Source organism: Lotus japonicus, chromosome 6 (genome assembly GCF_012489685.1).
Source record: "Lotus japonicus ecotype B-129 chromosome 6, LjGifu_v1.2".
NCBI lineage: Eukaryota > Viridiplantae > Streptophyta > Magnoliopsida > Fabales > Fabaceae > Lotus > Lotus japonicus.
The window spans coordinates 44,491,672-44,511,198 of NC_080046.1; the positions used below are offsets into that span (position 1 = coordinate 44,491,672).

General features: G+C 38.2%; 3 protein-coding genes across 3 annotated transcripts; 1 reads left to right on the top strand and 2 right to left on the bottom strand.

Annotated features, from left to right (window-relative positions):
- Positions 1 to 4,431: 4,431 nt before the first annotated feature.
- LOC130723931 (protein trichome birefringence-like 43) lies at positions 4,432 to 6,633 on the bottom strand. The gene is made up of 5 exons (XM_057575082.1): positions 6,245 to 6,633; positions 5,544 to 5,715; positions 5,218 to 5,393; positions 4,948 to 5,109; positions 4,432 to 4,837 (listed from the first exon to the last, which is right to left on the bottom strand). Exons 1-5 carry the CDS (start codon positions 6,586 to 6,588, stop codon positions 4,543 to 4,545), a joined length of 1,149 nt encoding a protein of 382 aa, XP_057431065.1. The 5' UTR covers positions 6,589 to 6,633; the 3' UTR covers positions 4,432 to 4,542.
- A 1,325-nt stretch (positions 6,634 to 7,958) lies between these two features.
- LOC130721971 (egg cell-secreted protein 1.1-like) lies at positions 7,959 to 8,594 on the top strand. The gene has a single exon (XM_057572560.1). The coding sequence runs from the start codon at positions 8,096 to 8,098 to the stop codon at positions 8,510 to 8,512; it is 417 nt and encodes a 138-aa protein (XP_057428543.1). The 5' UTR covers positions 7,959 to 8,095; the 3' UTR covers positions 8,513 to 8,594.
- A 6,338-nt stretch (positions 8,595 to 14,932) lies between these two features.
- Positions 14,933 to 19,446, bottom strand: LOC130724005 (uncharacterized). The gene is made up of 2 exons (XM_057575161.1): positions 19,327 to 19,446; positions 14,933 to 16,101 (listed from the first exon to the last, which is right to left on the bottom strand). Exon 2 carries the CDS (start codon positions 16,094 to 16,096, stop codon positions 15,068 to 15,070), a length of 1,029 nt encoding a protein of 342 aa, XP_057431144.1. The 5' UTR covers positions 16,097 to 16,101; positions 19,327 to 19,446; the 3' UTR covers positions 14,933 to 15,067.
- Positions 19,447 to 19,527: the final 81 nt, after the last annotated feature.

The following is a 19,527-nucleotide window of genomic DNA, read 5'->3' on the forward strand; positions in this document are numbered from 1 at the left end:
CTATTTACGCAAAGCCTACCTAGGCCCAGCCTATTCCCACCCCTAATTGTGGTGACTTGGATGAGAGAAAGAGTACCTCGGGTTATCTGTTCACATTCTTTGATGCACTAGTTTCTTGGAGTTCAAAGAAACAATCTGTGATAGCCCTATCATCTTGTGAAGCCAAATGCGGATTCTTATGCAGCATGCCAAGCAACGTGGCTGGATGAACTTCTGAGAACCTTGCAGATTGAAGTGAGGAAAGCCTCTATGCTTACTTTTGGACAACATCTCAGCAATCAGCTTAGCCAAAAATCTAGTTGCACATGGAAGAAGCAAGCACATTAAAGTGAGATTTCACTTCCTAAGAGAGCAACTACAAAAAGGAAAACTGGAACTGGCTTATTGTTCAACAGCAGAACAAATTGCAGATGCTTTTACTAAAGCATTAAAGGCTGACAGATTTTAGAAACTAAGGAAGAAGTTAGGAGTTGTTTCCCTTAAGAGTTTGAATTAGCGAGGAATGTTAAGATGTAAAATTCAAAATTAGATATGTTATGTAGTGTTAATTGACTGTTAACATTTGTGGTTGTTTAATTTGTTGCTAATCCTTATATAAAAGGATAGTCATTATATGATTGAACAACACAATTAAACGAGAATATTTCATTCTCCGAAACTCATTCTCTCTCTCTAAATTTCTCCAACAAAGTCTAAATACCTTAAGTTTTTTGGACAACACTACACATCCACTCACCGATCCAAACACTCCCTTACTTTCAGCATAGTAGCTTTTGGGCCTACACACACCAAACCCAACAGACCAAATTCTGAGTCCATATAGGCTCAACGCACTTAGCCTCTCCGTCACTTGGGTCAAACACTTAATCTGAGATCTATCTATACACAGAATCGAGATTCAAGACAACTTGTCAAATTGACCAAAAAAAAAAAAAAGACAACTTGTCAATAATTAGGTGCACAAGAGAAAATCACTATCACCTCAAAAATATGTACTAACAACCACAACTCTATGGTTCCCAACATTTATAAATAAGGGTCGTCTTGTATGTCCAATGTAACTCATAATCCTATGTTACTATATATCATGATCAATCTCTAAACTGTCTTGAGTATTGAAATCACTTTTGGAAGTGACTTCTGACTAGCCCCCACCATTCCAACAACCGAAGCTTGAAGTCCAATTCACTAACGCGACCAAGAGTTGGGTAAAAATAAAAAAAGGCTCTTGTCGGAGCTAAGGTGGTCGGAGGGATGGGTCAAATTTATTTTTGATTGTACGAGGACGGATTTCAGATAATTTTCCGGCGATAAACGGTTTTCAGATTTCGTCAAAGTTCAGGGAATGTTATATATTTTAACCCTACTAGAAAAGAACTTTTATAAGACCGATTTGGTGAGGTGACAGCTCCTGCCTCCTCGTTCAATCTCATAAGAAAAAATTCAGGTGTCAATTTGTTAGAGAGCTCCTCTTTGTTGTGTTATTTTATCTTGAAACCGTTTTCATTATTTCTTTAAATTAGGAAAAGTCTCAAGACAAATTTACTGCATATATTTTTAGGAATCCCCTGATTTCTCCTTTTATTCTTTCTCAAGATCTACAATATAAAAATAAAATATGTAGTGCTGAGATTATAATCCATTAAAATTTTAAAAGATTTTACTTAATTATCTAAGATACTGCAAATCTAAGATTTTCCCTAATTTGCGAATTGGGAGGGAGAGAGAAAGACAATTAATGGGAAAAGAGGAAAAAGATATAAAGAAATTGAAAATTTCAAAATGTCAGATGAGAGAAAAGAGAGAGAAACGAAATTGGGGGAGAAAAAAAGACAATTAAAGGGGAATTAATGGGAAAGATGAGAGTACATATTGGGAACAATTTAAAACAAAAGATTAAAACATAGATAATAACTTAGAATTTAAAAAATAATAACTGAAAACGAACTCGCATAATTACGTTCATGATTAATTGATGTATCAAATACAATAGACATATTAGTACCAATTAAAAATATGACACAACAAACCTTATTCTATTTGGCCTATAAATATATATTTTTATTTGTTTTATTGCTTCTACTACATATAATTAGCGTGTTGAAGGATTTACTGTGAATCACTGTTCATTTCAGATGGCCAATTTTTTTTTTTTTGTCGAAATTTGCTTTTTACTGTTCAACTGTTCATTCATGGACAGTCTTCCCCATTCCCTACGACACCACCAACTCCACCCATCACTTTCTCCCCTCTTTCCAGATACGTGGAGATGTAGAAGCAACAAGATAAAGCAGAAGGAAATGGAGCATCACATATGTTTACATATCAGATCCGTTCATCTATCAAACCCAAACCCAGAATTAGAGGAAGAATGAGACAGAAGAAGAGATTGACATTTAGCTAAAAAATTACAACAAGAATTAGACAAAGATGTTACAATAAAATTAAAAAGAGGTTGAATAACACAAGTTCCAGTAGATGAAATAGGTGAAGCAAATCCAGAAGATGAAATAGGTGAAAAAAAAAACAAAAGAGGAAAGTCGTATTCTTTCATGTGATGGGAAGCTTCAGTTCTGTGGCTGGAAGCTCTGATCTGGTGGCCGTGCCCTCTGATTCACACCGATCTGGTGGCTGGGGCTCTAAATCACTATGATTAGGGTTTCTCATTTAAATTTAGATTATTCCTTTTTTTGTCAAATGTGTATTCCTTTCTACTAATAATTAACCATTAAATAATTTTTTTTCCTGTTCTTTGAGTCAGACGGACCTTCTTGGCCCAGTACGTATTTTTTCATACACTGGGTAATGTTTTTATAATTATTATGTTTGACTTATTTTGTATTATGTTGAAGTTTCAAAGCCCAGTTTATCTGTTTGGTCTGTAAGTAAAGAGCATGTTTTTGGAAGCTAACTCAAGTGCTTGCCCAAAATTAGTTGAAAGTTTATTGATTTTATTAATTAATTCTGAATATTTTAAGAGTTTAATTTTGATCAACTAAATTTTAGAGTAAAATACACTCACCCCCTCAAGGTTTGCAAGAATGACATTCCACCTCATTCTTTTTTAAAATCTACACTCCACCCCATTTTTTATAAAGGCAAAATTTAGTGACGAAAACAAATTCGTCACTGATAAAAAATAATTACTAATTAGTTAAAATTTAAATAAATTTAATGCATATACACTATCATACATTAATTTATGAAAATAATTTTACTGAATTAAATTTCAAAAAAACCCATCGATCCTGTCTGTTAAGTCCACGTCCCATCTATCTCCAAATCATATTTCTCACCACAAAAGGTCACAACCAAGCCTTTGCTCCCTTTAACACGGCGGTCACTGTCCCAGAATGTGAAACCTCATGACACAACCGTGCCTAAAAGTTTTGTTGCGACCTGAACCCTAGAACGTGAATCGCACATCCCAAAAACCACTTGTTCAACTAATTCTTGTGAACTTCACCCCTTTAAGTTGTGAGCGAACACTCTGTTGGTTTAAGATGTTGTTGGATTTTGTTAAAAACGGTGTTTCACCGCATCGTTGGGTTCTAATAACCTCCGATCCACTTCATATTTCTTAATTTTGTTTCTCTATTTTCTTCACCCATTTGTATTGCTTTTTGGGTCTACAATTCAATTTTGAAAATTAGAGGTATAAATAGATTATTTTGATTAAAATTGAATTATTACCAAATATGAAAACACAAGCATGTTTCATTATGTTCGAGATATGGTTTGTAAACCGGAGGAAGAACGCGATTGAGAGAATGAGGAGGACAGTAATGTTTTCATTTTTAAATTTATTAGATTATATTGAAAATATTTTTTGAAATTATTGATTAACAATTTAAATAATAACTAATTATTAATGAAGAATATTTTTCGTCAATAAATTTGCCTCTATATAAAATTGGTGGGGTGTAGATTTTAGATAAGAATGGGGTGGAGTGTAATTCTAACAAACCTTGAGGGAGGTGAGTGTACTTTACTCTTAGTAAAATAAGTCTAACTGTCTAAGTCTATATATATATATATATATATATATATATATATATTAATGATTAATATATACTTAAAACTGTCCCCGAAAGATAGCAAGTGGTAAGAGCTAGGGACATAAGGGTTGAGTGGGGTGAAGGGTCCCGGGTTCGAACCCGGAGAAGAGATTAATTTACTAACATTTCTAACAACAAACATTTATCTATAAAAAAAAGAGATTAATTTCTATGCCACGACGGTGTAAAAAGTTTTACACCATCATTCAATCACAACCTTCCATTTCCTATTTTTAGATATTCTTAAATTCAAAATTAATTGTAAGCTAACAAAATTGAGGGATGTGATTGAATGATGGTGTAAAACTTATTTACACCGTCGGTGCATAGAAATTAATCTCTAAAAAAAAACTACAATATGTAAATTGCTTAATTCATTTTAATAAATTATAAAATCGTTTCTCCGTGCATAGCACGGGTGTACAATCCTAGTGAACTAAAAATACATGTTTGTTAGGAACCTGTTTTATTGATGAATAAGCACTTAATTTTGAATGAGAGTTGCATATAAAAGTTGGTTCCAAGTATCAGGAACACCAGCTAAGCACCAATGGGTGCAATCAATACCCTTATGCCCTCTATAAACTGAAGGGTGAGCATCCTTCCTCAGCTGGGATAGGGTAGTAATGTTGAGCAAATACACTCTCTTTTGCATGGTTCTAAGGACTTTCTCTAATACTAGCTCTGCTGGGTGTGGACCTCCTGGATACTTGAATCCTAAAAGTGGCCTAGTTTGCCCTTTACATGAATTTGCTTCTGGATCTCCCCATTGCCCTGCACTGGAACAATACTCATAATAGTTCTAGTTCTAAGAATAAGCCAAGTAAACTCTAATAATGGTGCTCATTCATATTCTCAACACATTCAATTAGCGGCAGGAGAGACTTACTTTAGATGATCTGGAGAAACTCCTTGGAAGAGTACCCTTGTTTTGGTAGGAACAACATTGTGATAAACCCATTTTGCCCATCTATTCAAAGATTTCTCATACAAAACCAAGCGATCCATGTCTTTGACTAATGTATGATTCCCTTCTTGAATGAAATCCCATCTGCATAAGGGAAGAGAAAGAAAATTGATATACAAAAAAATTGCATGTAAAATAAGATGAAGAATGTGTCTGGCTAGCTAATAGCTAGCTATAGCGTTCTATACATACGCTTGTCTTCTTCCTGTGTGAAGCCACCAATGCCAAGAGTCAAATATCAATAAATCCTTGTTTTTCCACATTTTTCCAGCTTCAATAGAATCTAGTTTCATCACTCGACCAATACTTTCACTAACAATGTCCACTAGGTATGCATTGCGTGAGAACATCACCTTAACATCATAGGCCTGCAAATCATGTGATTCATAAGAATAAGTTAAATTTATGTGGTATGTGCATGACTGAATGCTTGAACCCCAAGTTAAGAGTGTCACTGAAACAAGACTATTAAAAAAATTAAATCAAGACTGTTAAAAAAATAGTGAGAGAGATCTAACCGTGAAGGTGAAAATGGAGAGACCTCCAGTCTTCACTAAGGTATAGTGGGCATGTGGCACAGCTGTGTGGAGCATGCAAGTGAGTGATTGCCATTGATTCAAACTCAATGAGTCCCCCTCAAACATGATACTCTTCCCTCTGTATCTTCTTAAGAAATCTTTACCATTGAATCTGTACAACAAGACCAAATTTTCAATCCTTACCAATTAAAGCAGAGGACTAGCAACGGTTAAATCACTTATTAATTGGCGGTTTTAACCATCGCTAAACGCTCTTGCACCGCTTACCCACCGATGTCAGCAACCTCCGGGACAACCGCCGCTACAAAAATTATTTTTTTGCTTAGCATCGCTCATTTCAACCAACGGCATGTTATCTCCTAAGGGCGACTATCCTTGACCGCGGTCGCTAATCATTCGTTCTCTTGTAGTAAATATGTAAGTATGAAAAATATGATATATGTATAAATAAAATTATATATATTGGAAAATCTTGATTCGATTTGAATTTGTTCCGTTTTGAAAATCAAATCCAAAATCCAATCAAATCAATAAAAAAATTCGATTTTCGAATTTTCCAGTTTTTTATATAGATTTTTATTTGGATTAGACTTGCTTATGAGCACCCCTAATAAAAAAAATAAAAAAATAACTTGTACACTGAAAAAAAATTAAAGTAGCAAATTAATAGAGGTAGGTACCTTTGGTAAGTTGCACCCAGTAGGCTGCCATCTATACTTGAGATAGAATTTGTGTGGTCTGCCATTCTTTTGGCAATCAAAAAGCTTCTCAATAAATGGACAGTGTGTGGAATCATAAAGAGGGTATGATTCATCATAAATCCATTTCCCCTTAAACAAATCACAACCACTATTTCCAAACCATGTTGCTCTTGCCTCCTGCTTTTGGTGGTGGTGGTTAAGATCATCATCATCATTCCCAATTTCCCATGTATCTGAATCAGAAGGGCAAGAAATAGCACAATGGTAATGAAAGATCCCATGGTCATGGTGAAGGAGCTCATAATATTTGCATGTGGTGTCATGTTTCCTCCTGTTATTGTGGATGCAGACTAATTTTATAGTGTGAATCATTTAACTGGGAGATAAACTCTATGGCCCTCTATACAAAATAACACAGGATAGATGTCAGAAATAAACAATTAATTAAACTAAATTTATAAAATAAAAATTAAGCTTGGTAGTATAATTACTTCCTTGCATTTATATCATCTGACATATATTTGCGTCCATAATCATAAGAGAGAAGTTTCCTAATATGTTCCCTTCACTACTTGATGCATTTTTGGTGCCTGCATATATGGACATGAATACATATTTTAACAATGTAACTCTGTCCAAAAGTCAGAAGCAGTGAAAGGAATTCTAAAATCATCAGATCTGAAAAAGAAAAAAATTAATAACAAGAGAAAAACGTGGAAGAAATAATTATTACTACTATTCTGCCCCATAAATCTGAAAACCAGACAATGACAATAAAAGAAAATTAACTCATCAGAAGTTCATAACTTGGCTAAAGTCTTACCCTCTTTGAATTTTTGTGCCTTTCAATCTTTCAGATAGCCATTGAGAAAATTTGAAGATCAATGAACCACCAGTTCATGCTACTCCGTTAAACTCCCGACCACCGCCTCAATTTCTGGTAACTCTACGAGTTACTCAAACTTTTATCTCCATGTTATTATTGAGGCTTGCAAATTATTGTGTACTTCCTTCTCATCCTGCCAATTGGTTCATTAAGGAGGTCTTGTAACTTTGTAGCTGACATTATGTCAAAGTTAGCCTTCTCATGTCCTGATAAAGTTTGGGCTGATAAGTTCCCTTTAGGCCTTGATGTTGTTTTGTCAAACAATTTGTTAAATCTTTATGGTTTTGTTCAATGATATTTCCCAGATTTAATGTAAAAAAAAATTATATAGATCAAGAGATTTTGACTTATTTTTGTCTAACATAAGGCAAATCCTGTTGAATCAATTTACATTTAAATTCTACAATCTCCAATGCACAGAAGATGAACCATCCTCTCCTGTCTTATTCACTTTTCTTATGAAACCACTACAAACTTAATTAATTAAAATGCTCACGCTTCATCTCCCCTTATAGCAACTGTTTGTGGGCTAGATTTTTTCAATATATACATGATTGGATTTATATCATCCTAGCTGCCAGAGAAACAGCTCTATTGATATTTATGAATTGATTTCTCTCTAATGTCAATCAAATTATGTAGAAGATGCATGCATAGACCCTCATAATCAATTGACATTTAAATTCCACAAAATAATCTTGATCTCCATTAATACACAGAAGATGAACATCCTCACCTGTCTTATTCACTTTTCTTTTGTAACTGCAACAAAGTTAAATATAACTCTCACACCCTTCATCTCCCCCATACAGCAACTGTTATTTTACTTGACACTCTCATTCCTATATAAACCTAAGCCAGTTTTCACCAAATTACCATCCATCACACACACTAAGCAAGTTTTCACAGAATTGCCATCCATCACACTAAGCAAGTTTTACAAAATGGCTTCCCCCACCAAAATCTCTTTTCTTGTTGCTTTTGTGACCTGTGCAACAATATTGGTTGCAGCACCATCTGTGGTCGAGTCGAGACCACTCTCGAAGCCATCCACAATGAGCCTTGCGGTGAGGTTGAAGCTGAACAGTGGTAACTGTTGGGAGTCACTGATGCAGCTTCAAGCATGTAGTGGCGAAATCATAGCTTTTTTCATGAATGGTGAGACTTACATAGGCAATGGTTGTTGCCAAGCAATTAAGGTAATTGGGCATGACTGTTGGCCCAACATTGTTGCCTCTTTAGGCTTCACCACTCAAGAGACTAATATATTGGAGGGCTATTGTGATGAGGTGGCTGCTGCTGTTCATTCACCACCACCACCATCATATGTAGTTGAGCCTAATAAAGAGATTGTTCCATGAAGGAAGAACTCTGATTTCAATAAACAAGAAATTGACAAGTGCAGTTTTGTTTCCTTTCTGTACTGTTATTGGGCTTACAATATTTGTGTCATGTGGGCTTACCGAATTTGTACTATAGGGCCAGGCGACCCATGACCCAAACGGGTCAAAACTTCATAATATATAAAGGAAACACCGCCCATGCGGTGGGGGATCCAATACTTTTTACTCATTTTGTTACTTTGCCTTGTTCTACTTTTATTGCCTAATTGCTTAGCCCTAACCGGAGATTTAGACCGGAACATTGGCGCCCACCGTGGGGCCGAGGAATTCAATCCTAGGCTTCAAACTCACTGAAAATGGTGAATCGATCTGGAGCAAACGGAAGGGACAATCATGTTAACCATGAAAATGTTCCGCCCGACATTTTGCAACAGATCATGGCGGATCTAACTGATCTTCGTCAACACAATCAACAACTGCAAACTCAACTTGCTGAGATCAACCAAGATAGGGGCTTGCATGAGGGCGATCGTAGAATGGCAGAGATGGTGGTAGATTTCCAACCGTTCACAGAAGACATTGCAAACACAACTGTTCCAGATAATTTGAAGACTTTGGTACTTGATTCTTACTACGGAGATTCTGACCCCAAGGATCATTTGGTGTATTTCAACACCAAGATGGTTATTGTGGGCGCTTCAGATGCTCTGAAGTGTAAAATGCTTCCTTCAACTCTTAAGAAGTCAGCAATGACTTGGTTTACAACGCTCCCACCGCGTTCAATTGCAGGGTTCATGGATTTATCGGCGAAATTCTTATCCCAATTTTCAACTAGTCGCGCCCAGAAAGTGACTCCAGCAGCCTTGTTTAATTTGCAACAGAGGCATAATGAAAGCCTTCAATCCTTTATGGGGCGTTTCAATCAATTGTCCGTGCATTTGGAGGATAAAATGCCCGAAATTTGCATTGCGGCTTTTGAATTGGGTCTTCAATCAGGAAGTTTGAACAGCAGTTTGAGTCGTAAGCCCATGGAGACAATGGCGGAGTTGCGAAGCAGGGTACAGGGTTTCATTCGGGAGGAGCAAAGTGATCGCATAAAGAGAAATCGTAAAAGTGCGGCGGTAACTGGCCAACAACAGCAGTTAGATTCGAAAAAGGCGGTGGTTAATGATCAGCGTTCGGGCGGAGCGGTTACAAAGGGAGAGAGAGGTTACAATAATTCAAGTCGTTTTGATAACCGCTCTAATTTTCGCAATCGTGCTCAGCCTTATGGAAATCGTGGTTATGGATCGATGACGTGGACCAGAAACCAACAAGACAGGTCGACTCCACTCGCGGTCAATTTAACTGAAGCATTGCACATGTGTCTGGAGGCGAACACAATTCGTTTTCCTAAACAACCAAAACGCCCACCAGGCAACGTGGACAGGAGTAAGTGGTGTGAGTACCACCGAATCGCGGGACACAATACAGATGATTGTTTTACCCTAAAGAAAGAGATTGAGGCATTAATAAAAGCAGGCTACATGCGTCAACTGGATGGGCGAAAGGAGTCGGAGGGAGCTGGAACCTCAACGAAGCGTGATGATACAAGGAAGGAAATTGAAGAGTCTGAACCAAAGAAGCAAGCTGGCGCTGAAACTAAAGGGCGCATTCATTCTATATTTGGGGGATTTCGAGGAGGAGGTATGACTAATTCTTCAAGGAAAAGGTATGTTCATTCCATTAATGCTGTCTATACAAACGATTGGGGAAGTTGGGGAGTCAATCAGCCCGATATTACATTCACTGTTAGAGATTTTGAGGGAGTACAACCTCATGAAGATGATCCCATTGTGGTGATGTTAAAAGTTGCTGATTACGAAATTGAGAGGGTACTGTTGGATCAAGGGAGTTCTGCAGATTTGATATATGGCGATGCATTTGAAAAGTTAGGGCTTACGGAAACTGATCTGTTACCGTACGATGGGGCATTAGTTGGTTTTTCTGGTGAAAAAGTATTTGTTAGAGGATATGTGGAGCTGAATACTGTGTTTGGTGAAGGTAAAAATGAGAAAGCCTTTGCCATTAAGTTTCTTGTGGTACAGTGCACATCGCCGTATAATGTGCTTATTGGAAGACCATCGCTTAACAAGCTTAGGGCGATTATTTCAACAAGGCATTTAACAGTTAAATATCCATTGGATAAGGGCGGAGTTGGAACTTTGAAGGCTGATCAGGTGGTTGCTAGGAAGTGCTATTCTGACAGTTTCAAACAGTATGGTCACATGGGAAAAAGAGCAGTGAAGGAGGGACATAGAGTTTTTGGAGTTGAGGTTGATCAAGATGAGGTTAGTTTGGACCCAAGAGAGGGCTTTTCAGATTTTAAGGTGACTCCAGAAGAGGAAACAAAGACAGTGAAGGTGGGCGAAAGGAATTTGAAGGTTGGGGTAAACTTAACTCCAATCCAGGAAAGCAGACTGGTGCAATTGTTAGCTGAGAACATGGACTTGTTTGCTTGGAGCGCCCAAGATCTTCCAGGAATTGATCCAGAGTTCATTTGCCACAAATTGGCATTGAACCCTGGAGTGAAGCCGATCGCCCAGTTGAAGCGTAAAATGGGCGAAGAGAAAGCATTGGCGGTGAAAACAGAGACTAATAAGTTAATTGATGCAGGTTTTATAAGGGAAGTGAAGTATCCTACTTGGTTGGCTAACGTTGTCATGGTCAAGAAGAGTAATGGAAAATGGCGAATGTGCACAGATTATACGGATTTAAACAAGCATTGTCCAAAGGATTCATATCCATTGCCGAACATAGATAAGTTGGTGGATCGGGCTTCGGGATTTGGAATGTTGAGTTTGATGGACGCGTACTCGGGCTATCATCAAATTCGAATGTATGCGCCAGATGAAGAGAAAACAGCATTTATGACGAACCAAGCGAATTATTGTTATCAAACCATGCCGTTTGGGCTTAAGAATGCAGGAGCAACTTATCAGCGATTGATGGACAGAGTCTTTGAAAAGCAAGTGGGGCGTAACATGGAAATTTATGTGGATGATATGGTGGTCAAGTCAGAGGAAATGGGCGGTCATTGTACGGATTTGGCTGAGGCTTTTGGAGAAATCAGGAAGCATAACATGCGTTTGAATCCGGAAAAATGCTCTTTTGGAATTCAGAGTGGAAAATTTTTAGGCTTTATGATTACTCGGAGGGGAATTGAAGTTAATCCGGATAAATGCAAAGCAATTCTAGAAATGCAGAGCCCAACATCGGTGAAAGAAGTACAGAAGTTAACAGGAAGGATTGCGGCCTTATCACGATTTTTACCATGCTCAGGGAGTAAGGCGGCTCCATTCTTTCAGTGTTTGAGGAAGAACAAAGCTTTTCAATGGACAGATGAGTGCGAGCGGGCTTTCCAAACTCTAAAGGAGCATCTAGCTAAGCCTCCCATATTGTCAAAACCAATTCCAGGTATTCCGTTGTCAATTTTCATTTCCATATCAGATAATGCTGTGAGTTCTGTCTTATTGCAAGAATGTAAAGAGGAGTTGAGAATTATATATTTTGTGAGCCATGCTTTACAAGGGGCTGAGACAAGGTATCAAAAAATAGAAAAAGCTGCACTAGCTTTGATTATCACCGCCCGAAAGTTGAGGCCTTATTTTCAAGGTTTTCAAATCAAAGTCAAAACTGACTTTCCCTTACGCCAAGTACTTCAAAAGCCTGATTTAGCAGGGCGTATGGTTTCTTGGGCGGTCGAATTGTCAGAATTTGGTATAGTATTTGAGAAGAAGGGACAAATAAAGGCGCAGGGCTTGATAGATTTTGTGAATGAGATGTCTCCGGAAGAAAAAGTACCAGAAGAAGTGGAATGGTTCTTGTCTGTTGATGGGTCATCAAATCTGAAAGGAAGTGGAGCTGGTATAGTTTTGGAGGGACCAGGTGGAGTAATTATAGAGCAATCTCTTAAGTTTGACTTCAAGGCGAGCAACAATCAGGCAGAATATGAAGCAATAATAGCTGGGGTGAGGCTTGCTTTGGAAATGAACGTACGTTGTATTGTAATAAAAACTGATTCTCAGCTTGTGGCGAATCAGATAAAGGGAGATTATCAGGCGAAGGATGTTCAGTTGGCTAAGTATTTAGTAAAGGTTCAAGAATTGTTGAAGCAGATGGACAAGTTTCAAGTAAATCATGTTCCGAGGGAGGAAAATACAAGGGCTGACATATTATCCAAACTTGCAAGCACGAAGAAACCAGGTAACAACAAGTCTGTAATTCAAGAGACTTTGAAGGGTCCAAGTGTGAAGGAGGATGATGTTATGGTGGTTACGGGCGGAGCAGCATTAGATTGGATGGATAGAATTCGAATGTGCCTGGAAGCGGATGGGTCAGATTTAGCTCTGTTTTCAAAGGACCAAATACGAGAGGCGAGTCGTTATACTATGATGGGCGGACAACTTTACAGGAGGGGCGTAGGAGTACCGTTGTTAAGGTGTGTTAGCAAAGAGGATGCAGAAAGGATTATGTTTGAGGTGCATGAGGGGGTCTGTGCCAGTCATGTAGGAGGAAGATCTTTGGCTTCGAAGGTGTTGAGGGCAGGATTTTATTGGCCAACTTTAAAGGGCGATTGTATGGAGTATGTTAAGAAATGTGAAAAGTGCCAAGTTTTTGCTGATCTTCACAGGGCACCTCCTGAAGTTTTAAGTTCAATGAGTTCTTCATGGCCATTTGCAATGTGGGGCGTAGATATTCTGGGTCCATTCACTCCAGCAGGGGCGCAAGTCAAGTTTGTTTTGGTGGCGGTGGATTATTTCACAAAGTGGATTGAAGCAGAGTCAATGGCGAAGATAACAGCTGAGAAGGTTAAAAAATTTTATTGGAGGAAGATAATTTGCAGGTTTGGAGTGCCAGCAACCATTGTTTCTGATAATGGAACACAGTTTACAAGCAAGAAGGTTAGAGATTTTTGTGCAGAGATGGGAATTGAAAACAGGTTCGCCTCAGTGGAACACCCACAATCTAATGGGCAGGTTGAAGCAGCAAACAAGGTGATTTTGAATGGCGTGAAGAAGAGATTGGGCGAAGCAAAAGGATTATGGGCTGATGAATTGATCATAGTGGTTTGGGCTTACAACACAACACCCCAATCCACTACTGGAGAAACACCTTTCAAGCTTGCTTACGGAGTTGATGCAATGATTCCAGTGGAAATACAAGACATGACTTTTCGAGTGGCTACATATGAAGAAAACCAGAATCGGGAAAATGTTCTAGTGGACTTGAACTTGGCAGATGAGGTAAAAGCAGAAGTTCGTTTAAGGGAGACTGCAATCAAACAAAGGTCAGAAAGGCGTTACAATACACGAGTGGTGCCTAGGAGCATGAAAGTGGGTGACTTGGTATTACGCAGAAAGGCAAAAAGTCCAACCGATTTAAAGCTGATACCTAACTGGGAAGGTCCATACAGAATTCTGCGAGATTTAGGGCAAGGGGCTTACCACTTGGAGGAGTTATCTGGGCGCAGGGTTCCAAGGGCATGGAGTGCACAACACTTGCGCTACTACTACAGTTGAAGTTGTGTTCTGTTTGTTTCGTTTCAGTGTGTTTTTATTCTGTTCAAAGACTACATCGTGTTCATTGTTTGTGGTTTCTGTATTTGCTTAAGTGTCAAGACTATGTGGTTTGTCTATTAAGACTTGGTAGCATGCACTCTTTTCTCTACCCATTAGGGAGAGTTTTTAACGAGGCATGATGTTAAATTTTAATGAAAAAACAGGTATGCACTCTTTTCTCTACCCCAGGCGGGAGAGTTTTTAACGAGGCATAACCTTTAAAAATTTCTTGAGTGCTTTGTTAGCATTTAAGTTACTTTTCAACTTAGGTCTATCAATTGGGCGATTCCAGACAATTGAGAAAGAGTAAGTCTCTTGAAACTAGAGCGTTTGGCCACGAATTCATAAGCGTAGCCTTAACTTGGATTAAGCTTGTCCAACTTAAGCACAAAGTCTCCAAGCGGGCAAATTTCTATATCAGAACAAATTGCGCTTCTGATCTTTTTATTTTTGATTCACTTCAAAATACAAAGGCCTTATGAATTCAAAGAATAGTTGTTAAAGAAAAATCAATTTTTTCTTGATACAGAAAATTTGATAAGCCCAGGGCTTTGAGTTTTGTAAGAATTTGTCAAGCCTTCTTCATAAGGTAGACAACTTGTTAAGATCAACGCCTTCGTGGATAAACGAATTCAGAAGAAAGGTATTTTCGCAGTACATTATTTTCATATTCTTATACTGATTAGAGCAGTACTTTAAGTTTAGAGAACACAATAACTTTTGAGTTAGATTACTGAGTTATTACCTTTTAAGAAGGAATGGGGGATTTTAGAGGAAGATAAGTAATTTTGAAGCGTAGACTAGGGGTGAAACTTAGATTTTAAACTTAAGCTTTGTTGCATTAATACTAGAGGGGGGCGTTACACTTAATTGAAAGCGGGAAATGCAGGAAATAAAAAGCAGGAAACTAAGTCAACCGTTTGGTATAAGACCAACGGGAACAAAACATCATTTCAGTTTTTCTTGGGAAGGATCAATTGCTTTCCCCTTCGCCCTCTTTGTTGTTGTTGTTGTTGTTGTTGTTGTTGTTCTCCTTGTCTTCTTCTTCTTCTTGTTCTTCTTCTTCTTCTTCCTCATCAAAGTTGGGCGTGATTAATTTTCCTTCAATGATCCTAGCATAAGGATCAACGCCTTCAGTCTTGATAGGCACGTCAGGATTTAGGAACAGGATTTGCTCCTTAGCTTTGTTAAAGCCAGCCTCAAGTTGGGAAAGAATGGAGGCTTTCAAAGATGCCGTTTCGGCAGTAAGATCATCAACAGTCTTGTTCAAAATTTGTTTTTCTGAGGCCAAGGAGTTCGCCTCTTCCTTCAATTTTTGTGTTTCTTCTTCCTTCGCCTTCAGTAGGGCTTCACCTTCTTCCACAGTCTTTATCAACTTTTCAAGTTCTAAAGCCAGGTCAGCGGCTTTCTTCTCGTTGGCCTTGTTAGATTTTTCCAACAACTTCATTGTGGACTTCAGCTTTTCATTTTCTTTTTCTCTATCTTCCAGCTTCTTAGCGTTAGAAAGCCCATCAAAGTGGCTGGACTCAATTTCTATCATCTTGGAAATGGCAGCAATTTCCAAACTTTTAGTCATGACGGCCTGGCAGGCTTCTTGAAGCCCAATTTTCCTCATCTTTTCCTTATCAGCTTCAAATACAAGGTTGGTCTCCACAAGAGAGTTGAAGTTGATGCGGGAATCCCATAAGGAAGTAATTTCTTCTGAAGTCATGTCCTCGAATTCTTTCAGTTCGTTCTTCCACGAGGGAGGTGGAGCGCTTGAGGAACCATATTGGTTCGCCCCTTTGGTTGTGAATTTTTCCAGCGGAGTTTGAATGGTGGCTTTCTCAGCAGCCTTTTCAGAACTTTGGTTTTTCTTTCTTCTTTTCGGGGCGAGATTCTTCTCCGTCTCAGAGTGACTCCCTTCAGGTTCGGTTAGGGACTTGGCAGGAGATTGCTTTTTCTTCAACGCCTGTTGCTCGCGGCGGAAGCGGAGAATATCGTCTTCAGAAAGGCGAGACATCTTCGCTGCAAAATGTAAAAGCAGAAAATAGCAGTTAGGAGTTTTGCATTAATTTTTAGGTGAGTCATATTAAGAAGAAAAATGTTCTTACCAACAAAATAGGATAAGTTTCTTTTCTTGAATGCTTCATAGAAATCATAAAGGTTCAAATGAATTGTGGATAAGAAATCAACCTCATATTTCTCATCGGGGCTAAGAGAGGATTCGGGAATATTATGGATAAGTTGGGGCTTATCAGTCCAATAGAAAGGGAATCGTGGGGTTCCGTCATCAAAGTAGAAGACATCTTTACTTTCTTCGTTTTCCTTTATTTTGAAAAATTTGGATTTCCAGTGTTTAAAATTACTCCTAAAGAGAGTAAACACCCCACGCCCCCTGGCAGAGGATAGGGAAACATATTCGCCCTTCACCTTCATGCCGGAGGTTTCGAAAAAGTAGAAAAACTTCTTGCAAGTTGGTATTATGCCTAGGCAGACACATAATAATTCAAAGGCTCGAAGGTAAGCCCAACCATTAGCAGAAAGCTGGGTAGGGGCGATGTTCATTAAGGTTAAGCAGGAACAGGTAAAGTCAGGAAGGGGGAGTTTGTATTCAAGGTCTTGGAACAGGGTTTTGAAGAGGTAAGTGTGATTTTTCCCATTCGGGTCAGGTTCACCGAAACAACAGGGTTCATCAGGGGCGCAGACGACTATATCTAAATGTGTATCATTACCGTCAGCCCTAAAATTATATTGGGTTATCAAATCCATCACTTTGGGAATAGTGTGGAAGTCGCTGTATCTAGTAGCAATTGATCGTGAGATCCATAGGGAGTCGGCAACTGGAAGTTCTTTACGTTTCTTAGGTGATTTACGAGGATTTTTGGCAACCATTTTTGAGAGCGAAGTTTCCTGAAAATTAAGAAGAAATGGGGTTTGTCAAGTAGGAGTTTTTGTGTGTAAATGGTGAAGTAGGTTGGGTAAACAAGTTCTAAGTTTTGGGGAAAATTATTTATCCTTAGAGAAGTGATGGAGTGATTTTAAGTTAAACAGGAGAGACAGGATAGTAAAGTTGAAAAGATGAGTAAAAGTTTGAGAGAAGAAGAGATTACCAGGAAGAGAGGTGATAAGATCTGGAAGGAGATGGGAAGTGTTTCTGGTGAAATTCCCATAAATTCTTCAAGTACTCGAGGCAAGGCAGTGAATATTGTTTAGAATTATAGAGAAAGTTACTAAAAAGTTGGGAAGGTAGAGAATGGTAAGAAAAGGATTTCGAGTCACGTTTTATAGTGTTGGTGGGTTTCAGGCGCGTCGATTCATCTTTAGGCTGAATCGATGAACTTTGAAACGTGTCTCTTTAGGGGCCTTTAATTTTTACTTTGAAAACGTTTCGGGAAAGGGAACGGGTTTGCGTGTGGATAGAGTTGAGAATAGGTAATTATTACTTTTGTGCCGTTTGATAAGAGTTATGTCAGTGGAAATTAAATGCTGAGTGGAGGTGAATTTTGGGAAACGTCAGGCGTCGTTTCACCATGGGGTTTCAAATTTCAAAATATTTGCATATCTTATCTGTGATCATGGCAGGAATATGACAGTGAAGTGACAGGAAAAGATCTCAGTTAGAATCTTAAAAGAGAGAGCAGGTGGAGTAATTTCAGTAATCGATAAGGGCGAAGCTTCTTCTCGTTCGCTGAAAAAGGCGTAGCTTCCTTTGCTGGTTACAAGAGCGAAGCTTATGTTGTTTATTATGTAATTTCAGTAATCGATAAGGGCGAAGCTTCTTTTCGTTCGCTGAAAAAGGCGAAGCTTCCTTTGCTGGTTACAAGGGCGAAGCTTATGTTGTTTATTATGTGACATTTTTTGCATGTAACAGTTACTTAAGTTTAGCGTTACTGACTTTATATGTTAAAGGGCTTTGAGTATTGTATTGTGGGCTTACTTAAAAGACACGCTGCCCCTTAAAATGGCTTTTAAGCTTAGGTGTCTTGTGGGCTTGTGTACTGTTATTGGGCTTACAATATTTGTGTCATGTGGGCTTACCGAATTTGTACTATAGGGCCAGGCGACCCATGACCCGAACGGGTCAAAACTTCATAATATATAAAGGAAACACCGCCCATGCGGTGGGGGATCCAATACTTTTTACTCATTTTGTTACTTTGCCTTGTTCTACTTTTATTGCCTAATTGCTTAGCCCTAACCGGAGATTTAGACCGGAACACTTTCTTTTACCTTTTATGTTTTCCACGCATCCTTGTACTCACTGTGAGCTTCTGAGCTTTTGATGTGTACTGAACTCTTGAGTTAATGATATGATATGCTTACAAAGATTGTTGCATGCACTAGCATTTCCCTTCATTTATAATTGCTGCCTCATATTGAATGTGAAACCTTGGTAATTGATATGGTAATGTTTTACGTGTTTTTTATTGGATTATATGGCCTTGCATAAGATAAGTGATATTTACTAATTAATTGAAAGCACATAACCTTTCAACAATCTGTAGTTGTGTTAATCCCATTAGGACAGTTGCAGATAAATGAATTAAAGGGTGCACTGTACTCATAGACTTGAGACTCCATTGCTCCTTTCAAGAGCAGCACATGAGGTGTATGTAATATCATTTGTGACACTGAGATTATACTTGAGTGCTATTTCATAGCCCCACTTTTAAGGATTTTATTGTTGATCATTATAGATGTAAAATCCTGGATAGGAAGAGCATTGCAGCTTCTGTATATGAGTATATCCATGTCAAAAGATGGACCAAGATTATAAAACACATGGGGAGATTGAATTGTTGAAAGCTTCTACCTGGCAAGCTCACAGATGAGTGTAATTCCATTTTGAGCAGTGGAAATCAAATGAATGATTTGTTTGACACTTTAATGGTTATGCACAATGTTGTTAGCTTTTTGTTCTATAGTCTATACTTAGTTTCACCAGTATCATATTAATTAGATGTTTTGGCTCCTCCCGTTATCATCATTGTTCCCTACTAGTAGACAGTAGAATTGTGATATGATGTGCTAGAATGATGTGTAACACTAATTTTATACTTTTCAGTATCTGATTGTTGATCAATGTAGTTGTAAAATCTGGTATATGAAGAGCATTGTGGTACCTTCTGAATATCAAATGATGGACTAAATTTAACTGGTGTGCAAACGTAAAATGTGGAGATATGTAGGTTGATTGTACTAATAGGTCAGGCGTCAGCATGAATGCAGAAGATCGCAAATTAGTATAACCTGATCACAGAGAAGCTTGGAATTGTTTCCATCGTCATAACTTCTTGATTTGCACATATGAGTCGCATTATTAAAAAAGACTCCAACATCTGAGGCTTTGTTTAGTGGATCCGCTAACAAGTTATCTGTAGCCATGTACACCAGAATCTGAAATTCCATGACTTTTTCTCAAACAAACATAAACTAGAAAGGAAAAGGAGA